The 7825-nt window shown below is 34.9% G+C and overlaps 1 protein-coding gene across 1 annotated transcript in view; it reads right to left on the bottom strand.

Annotated features, from left to right (window-relative positions):
* Nucleotides 1–4955, bottom strand: part of LOC105289152 (calcium-activated chloride channel regulator 4A) — a 29299-nt gene extending 24344 nt beyond the window's left edge. Inside the window, exon 1 of the mRNA XM_011355694.1 lies at nt 4797–4955. Coding sequence (XP_011353996.1) covers nt 4797–4955 — 159 coding nt within the window. The remainder of the gene's footprint in view (nt 1–4796) is intronic.
* Nucleotides 4956–7825: the final 2870 nt, after the last annotated feature.

The following is a 7825-nucleotide window of genomic DNA, read 5'->3' as shown; positions in this document are numbered from 1 at the left end:
AACACAGTTTTGGAAGCCCTAGCCAGAGCAATGAGGCAAGAAAAAGAAATAAAAGTCATTCTAATCAGAAAGGCAGAAGTAAAACTGTTGCTATTTGGAGATGGCATGATATTATATATGAAAACCCTAAAGACTCCACCAACAAACCATTAGAATTAACAAATGAATTTAGTAAAGTTGCAGGATACAAAATCAATAGAAAAATATATTGCCTTTCTATACACTAATAACATACTATCAGAGAGAGAAGTTAAGAAAGCAATCCCATTTACAATTGCATCAAAAAAGAATAAAATACCTAAGAATAAATTTAACCAAAGAGGTGAAAGTCCTGTACACTGAAAACTATAGAACATTGATGAAGGAAATTGAAGAAGGCACAAATAAATGGAAAGATATTCCATACTTAAGGATTTGAAGAATCAATAGTATTAAAATGTTCATACTATCCAAGGCAATCTGCAGATTCAATGCAATCCCTAACAAAATGCCAATGGTATTTTTCACAGAAATAGAACAAACAATTCTAAAATTTGTATGGAACCATAAAAATCCCTGAATAGCCAAAGCAATCTTGAGAAAGAACAAAGGTGGAGGCATCACATTCCTTGATTGTAAACTATATTACGAAGCTATCATAATCAAAATAGTATGGTATTGGCATAAAAACAGACACAGGAGTCAATGGAACAGAATTGAAAGTCTGGAAATAAACACATACATATATGGTCAATTAATTTATGACAAAGGAGCCAGCATTATACAATTTGGAAAGGACAATCTCTTCATTAAATGATGTTGGCAAAACTGGAAAGATCCATGCAAAAGAATGAAACTGGACATTGTCTTACTATATATAAAAACTAACTCAAAATGCATTAAAGATTTGAATGTCAAACCTGAAACCATAAAACTCCTAGAAGAAAACATAAACAGTAAGCTTGCTGATGGTTTTTTGGATTTTACACCAAAAGCAAAGGCAATAGCAAAAAAAAATCTGATTTAAAAATGTGCAGAGGATCTGAATAGACTTTCCAAAGAGGACATACAAATGGCCAACAGGTACATAATAAAGTGCTTGGCATCACTAATCATCAGGGAAATGCAAATCAGGATGACAGTGAGTTATCACCTCACATCTGTTAGAATGACTATTATCAAAAAGACAAGAAATAATGAATAATTCATTGGCAACAATGTGGAGAAAAGGGAATCCCTGTGCACTTTTCACAGGAATGTAAATTGGTGCAGCCAATATGGAAAATAGTATGGAGATTCCTGAAAAAAAAAATTTAAAGTAGAACTAGCATTTGATTCAGCAATTCCACTTCTGGGTATTTAAACAAAGGAAATGAAAACACTAATTCAAAAAGATATATGTACCCTCATGTTAGTTGCAGAATTATTTACAATGGCCAAGACATGGAAACAAACCTAAGTGTCCATAGGTGGATGAATAGATAAAGAAGATATTGTATATATAAACAATGGAATATTATTGAGCCTTAAAAAGAAGGAAATCCTTCCATTTCCAACAATGTAGACAGAACTTGAGAGCATTATGCTCAGTGAAATATGTCAGACAGAGAAAGACAAATACTGTACAATCTCACTTATATGTGGAATCAAAAAAAAAAAAAAAAAGGAAAGAAAAAGAAAAAACACCAAAAACGGAGCTCATAGATTCAGAGAACAAATTGATGATTGCCAGAGGCTTTAGGATGTATGTGGAGGTGGGGTTGGCTAAATGGGCGAAAGGGGTCAAAAAGTACAAACATCTATTTATGAATAAGTCATGGTGATGTAGTGTACAACATGGTGACTGTAGTTAATAATATTGTATTGCATATTTGAAAATGCTAAAAGATTAAATCTTAAGTTCTCACACAAAAAATATTATAACTATGTTATGATGATGCGTGTTAACTAGATTTATTTTGGTGATGGTTTTATAATATATATGAATATAAAATCATCACATTACATCCCTTAAACTAATGCATATCAATTATATCTCAAAATTTTTTAAAAGGTGTATGTGGTGGTTTGAATTATGGTACCAACTGGAAAAGTAGGGTCACTGCATACAGTTGTGTGGGTTGTACAATTGTATAATTCCAGAAGATTTCATTTACTTTGGAGTTTCCATGGCCTTTTGTGACTACCTTGGGTAATGGTATGTTCTCAGGTCATAGAGGTATTTCAGAAACTCTCTTTCAGGTGACTATGATCTCCTGGAACACACTAGAGTGGCTAATAATGGTTCGCGCAGACTTTTCAAACAGAATTCCTATAATATTCCTTGTAAATTGTTTTTCAGAATTCCTATAATTTTGTAGTTGGATCAGAGAAGATTAAGATATCAATGTTTCCAAAAATAAGTACTCTCAAACTAAAAAGATATATGAGTACAGGAATAAAGAAAGTTGACAATTGACATCTCAGGTTGTAAATTATAAATCAATTCAGCATAAAACTTATCGTGATCAGGTAGTAGCCCAGGCATAAGGTTCTATGTCCACATGTTTGGTTCACCAGTTATAAAAAAGAATGATTTTTATCATACTATAAAGGCCAGAACTCAAACCCAAGGTCTCTAAGTCCTCAAAGCTCATGGGCTGGATCTCTACTCTAATTGCACTACCTGGGAAACCTTTGAAAAATTATTTAATTTCTCCAAATCCTAGTTTTCTCTTCTGTATAATGTGGATGATAGCTTTTTACATGGTTTTGTGATATTATAAATGCAAGAACTTTGTAGAGGGCTGAGAGAATGTCATGAAACATTTTGTGATCTAGGAATGTCTACTAAAACTTGAATTTTTACTTATAGTTTCACTAAAAGACCATTTTAGCAAACTTTTTTTACCCCTACAAATAATCCTTCCAAATATTGCTTTCTGAGATTCAGAATTATTTGAAACTGATTGACTGTCCCTGGACACCAAGAGGCCGTCACTCAGAATCAGCTGTATTAACTGCTATCCAAGCTTATGTTCTTTGGTAAAGGGCTATTTACCTTACCTTGTAATTTAAAAGGTATCAGTAAGTAAATACCACTATACTGCGAGTGTTTATACAGAATGAGTGACAAATGGCAGCCACAGAATCACCTGCTCACAACTCAGGTTATTCTTATCAGCTTCTGATGGGTAACAACACCCATGCAGAAGCTGATTTAATAGTGAGCATAAGGACACAACAGCTGTAAAAGAGCAGGAGGAAGGGCGGGAGAGCTAAAGTTGGAGAGTTAGCAACGCAGTGCTGGAATGGACAGTGGGAACTGGAAGCTCTAGATAGGGTAGTGGAGGAAATAAATATAAAGAATTAGTAGATGTTGATGTAAGGGACAGGGGAAACAAATTTACATGGCTGTAAAACCAATCTATTTCAAGGAATGATATAGCTGAAATAAACTTTAGGGATACAATTCTTGGTTCAGTCCTGGAGCCTTTATCTTCTCCATTTGCACTACGTAATGAACTCATGTGTTCTCATGGCTTTGAATCTCATCTACACACCGATAATTCCCAAATTTTTATCTCCTCCCAGGTTTTCCTCCTGAACTCTGATTCCTATCTCCATCTATGAGGATATCTAGTAAGCATCTATAAATTCAAATGTCTCAAACTAACTCCTGATGTCTAAATTGCCCAATAATCTCCATTTAAGTCTTGCCCTTCTCAGTTGATAATTCCATCTTTCCAAGTGTTCAGGCAAAAACCCTTAAAGTCTTGACTCCTGTCTTTCCCTCCTACTTTCCCCTACTCCACAAGCATCTAAACCATCAGCAAATTTGCCTGTGATTCCTTCAGATTATGTTTAGAATCACACTACTTTATGATCTCTACCATAATATCCCTGTTCCTAGTCACCATCACTTCACATCTGCAGTAGCTTCCTACCAGGTATTTTTCGGCACCTCTGTGCTGCACAGGGCTTATACAAGATGCGTGACAAGTGGAAGCTCTCAACAGTTTCTTCAAGATTATAGTCAGAGTGATCCTAGAACATGCACAAGAGAGCACATCTGACCTCTGCTCAGAATCTTTCCATGGATTGAGGCTTATCACATTCAGAGTAAAAGCCCAAGTCTTTCCAGTGGTCTGGACCCTGCTACCTCTCCAACTTTAGCTCTCCCACCCTTCTTCCTGCTCATTTGCAGTTGTTTCTACATCAAGCATGCTTTCACCTCTATGCTGCTGCACCCTCTATTCCCTCCTCTAGATTTTCAATGGGCTCTTCCCTCACTCATCTCAGGTTCCTGCTTAGATTTCACATCAACAGTGAGGCTTTCCCTGACTACCCTACATGAATGAGTAATCCATATTCTCCCCCTACCCCGGCCCCAACAATACTGCCTATTCCTCTTTGCTGATTTATTTTACTCCATAGCAACTTACTACCAACTAACCCGCAACGCATTTACACGTTTTTATTACCTAGATCTTAAAAGAATGAACACATCAAGAGGACAGGGGCTCTTTCATTCACTGTTGTCCTGCCATAAGCATTCAATAAATAATTGTTTAAAGAATGGACAAGTCCGACTGCTCATTTACAGATGAAGAAACTGAGGATTGGGGAGGCCCTGTGGCTTGTCTTTGATCTTATGCTGAGACAAGGTAGAACCCTGTCTAGAGCCTCCAATTCTCACTATCCATTCCAGCATTATCCTCACTGCATCATGCTGCTATAAACTTTATGGCGTATTCAGAAGTTTCCATAATAATTATTAACTACTATTTTTTTTCTTCTCTATAATTCAAGCAGAAAAAATCTTATTTCTTTCTTACCTTTATTTGTTCAATTAGTGTTTCATCTTCTGGCACACCAGGGTCTATAGCGATGATAATGCCTTCAAAGCCATTGGCATTCAGCTGAACAAGGGAAGTATTGGACCCCGGCAGCAGGTATAGGACTAAGAAGAAGACAAAATTCCTGAATAACCCCATTGTTCAGGAGTTGTTTCTGGCCTCAATGTTGGTTTGTTCAAAAGGCTTTTCTATGATCTTCTCTCTCTCCATATATATGTACTCCTCAACCTTATTAGGTGTGGCTGATTATGGTTTGGTTTGTTGACTGTATAAAGGTCAGTATTACATGTGTGGAACAGTATTTGACTTCGGTTTACACGATTGTTTTATTGTACATTTTTGTAAAAGTGATCATAAAAATAGAAGTAATCGGGTCTTTTTATAAAATACATTGCACATTTTAACTTGAGAAGCTTATTTTATACTTTCTAATTTTGGTTAATTTCTAAATGTAGATATGTACTTTGTATTTTCTGTAGAATGTGAAAATTGGTAAAATTTCATAATAAAACAAATGGAAATAATAATGTTAATGTTTTTCAGTTTTACAAAGCAATTTAATTATTACATGTAAATATCACCAAATTAGATAAGATGGCTTTGAAATCTAAATTAAAAACTTTAAATACTTTGATAAATTAAAGATTTAATAAAGTTATTAGAGTAAATTAAAAAAAATCCTGCCCAGTAAAAAATGCATAGAATTAGCTTTCATATAAGCATATCAAAAAAGTATGGTAGAATGTCAACTATAGATTTTTGAAATTTATTTATTTAAATTAGTTTCAAATATACAGTACATTGGTTAGACATCTACGTAGTTCATAAAACGATCCCGCAATTGCTTCCTCCCTCCCCTGGCCCTCCACCTAGCCATCATATTAATGCTAACTGCATTCCCTATGCCATGCTGTGCTCACCATCCTCGTGACCATCTATCAGCTACCAATTAGTATGTCTTTAAACCTTCACTCCAATTCCCCCAGTCCCCCAATCCACCCCCTCTGGACGTCACCAGATTGTCCTCTATAGTTGTGAGTCTGTTTTTGATTATTTTCTTCTTTTTGTTCCTTAGATTTCACATGTAAGTAAAATCATATGGTATTTATCTTTCTGTCTGACTTTTTTCACTCGGCATAATAACATCTTGGTCTACGCATGTTGTTGCAAAAGGTAGGATTTCATTTTTTTTAATGGCTGAGTAATATTCCATTGTATATATGAACCATAACTTCTTTATCCAATTGTCTGTTGATGGGCAATTAGGTTGCTTCCATATCTTAGCCATTGTAAATTGTGCTGCCATGAATACTGGGGTGCATAGATCTTTACGAATTATTGTTTTGGTTTTCTTTGGATAAATACCCAAAAGTGCAATTGCTGGGTCAAAAGGTATATCCGTTTTTAATTTTTTGAGAAACTTCCGTACTGTTTTCCATAGCGGCTGTACCACTTTGCAATCCCATCAACAGTGTATGAGGGTTCCCTTTTCTCCACATCCTTGCCAACACTGGTTGTTTTTATTCATGATAGCCATTCTGACAGGTGTGAGGTGATATCTCATTGTGGTTTTAATTTGCATTTCTTTAAAGGTTAGCGACCTTGAGCATCTTTTAATATGTCTATTAGCCATCTGTATTTCCTCTTTGGAGAAGTATCTTTTCAGGTCTTCTGCCCCTTTTTTAATTGGATTGTTTGTTTTTTGTTTTTGAGTTGTATAAGTTGTTTATATATTTTAGGTATTAACCCCTTATCATTAGTGAATATCTTCTCCCAAACAGTCGGTTGTCTTTTTGTTTTGTTGATGGTTTCTTTTGCTGTACAAAACTTTTTTAGTTTTATGTAGTCCCATTTGTTTATTTTTTCTTTTGTTTCCCTTGCCTGAGCTGATGTATTTGAAAAGAAATTCTTGTTAGTAATATCAGAGAGTTTACTGCCTATATTTTCTTCTAGAAGTTTTGTAGTTTGGGGTCTTACATTTAAGTCTTTAATCCATTTTGAGTCTATTCTTGTATCCGGTGTAAGAAGGTGGTCTAGCTCTTTTTTTTTTTTTTTGCATGTATCTTTCCAATTCTCCCAACATCATTTATTGAAGATATTGTCTTTACCCCATTGTATATTCTTACCTCCTTTGTCATATATTAAGTGAGCGTATAGGCATGGATTTATTTCTGGGCTCTCTATTCTGTTCCATTGATCAATGTTTCTGTTTTTATGCCAGTACCATGCTGTTTTGATTACTGTAGACTTGTAGTACAGTTTGATATCAGGTAGTGTGATTCCTCTAGCTTTGTTCTTCTTTCTCAGGATTGCCATGGCTAATCGGGTTTTTCCATGGCTTCATATAAATTTGAGGATTATTTGTTCTAGCTCTCTGAAAAATGCCATTGGTCTTTTGATAGGGATTGCATTGAATCTATAGATTGCTTTGGGTAGTATGGCCATTTTAACAATGTTGATTCTTCCTACCCACAAACATGGTAAATGCTTCCATTTATTTGTATCTTCTTCAATTTCTTTTTTCAATGACTTATAATTTTCTGAAAACAAATCTTCTACTTTCTTGGTTAATTTGAGTCTCAGGCATTTTATAGTTTTTGACATAATTGTAAATGGGATTGTTTTCTTGATTTCTCTTTCTGAAAATTCATAATTGGTGCATAAAAATGCCACTGATTTCTGAATACTTATTTCGTAACCTGCTACTTAACTGAATTCATTGATCAGTTCTAATAGTTTTTTGGTGGAATCTTTAGGGTTCTCTCTATATAGTATCATGTCAATGGCAAATAACGAGAGTTTTACTTCTTCCTTTCGAATTCCAATTTCCAATTTTCTCTTTCTTGTCTTATTGCTGTGGCTAAGACTTCAAATATAATGTTGAAGAGGAGTGGTGAAAGTGGGCATCCTTGTCTTGTTCTTGATCTTAAGGGAAATGCTTTTAGCTTTTCCCCATTGGGTATGATGTTAGCTGTAGGTTTGTCATATATGGCCTTTATTATGTTGAG

The sequence above is a fragment of the Pteropus vampyrus genome, unplaced genomic scaffold, assembly GCF_000151845.1.
Source record: "Pteropus vampyrus isolate Shadow unplaced genomic scaffold, Pvam_2.0 Scaffold22, whole genome shotgun sequence".
Classification (NCBI taxonomy): domain Eukaryota; kingdom Metazoa; phylum Chordata; class Mammalia; order Chiroptera; family Pteropodidae; genus Pteropus; species Pteropus vampyrus.
This window is presented reverse-complemented; position numbering and strand designations above follow the sequence as displayed.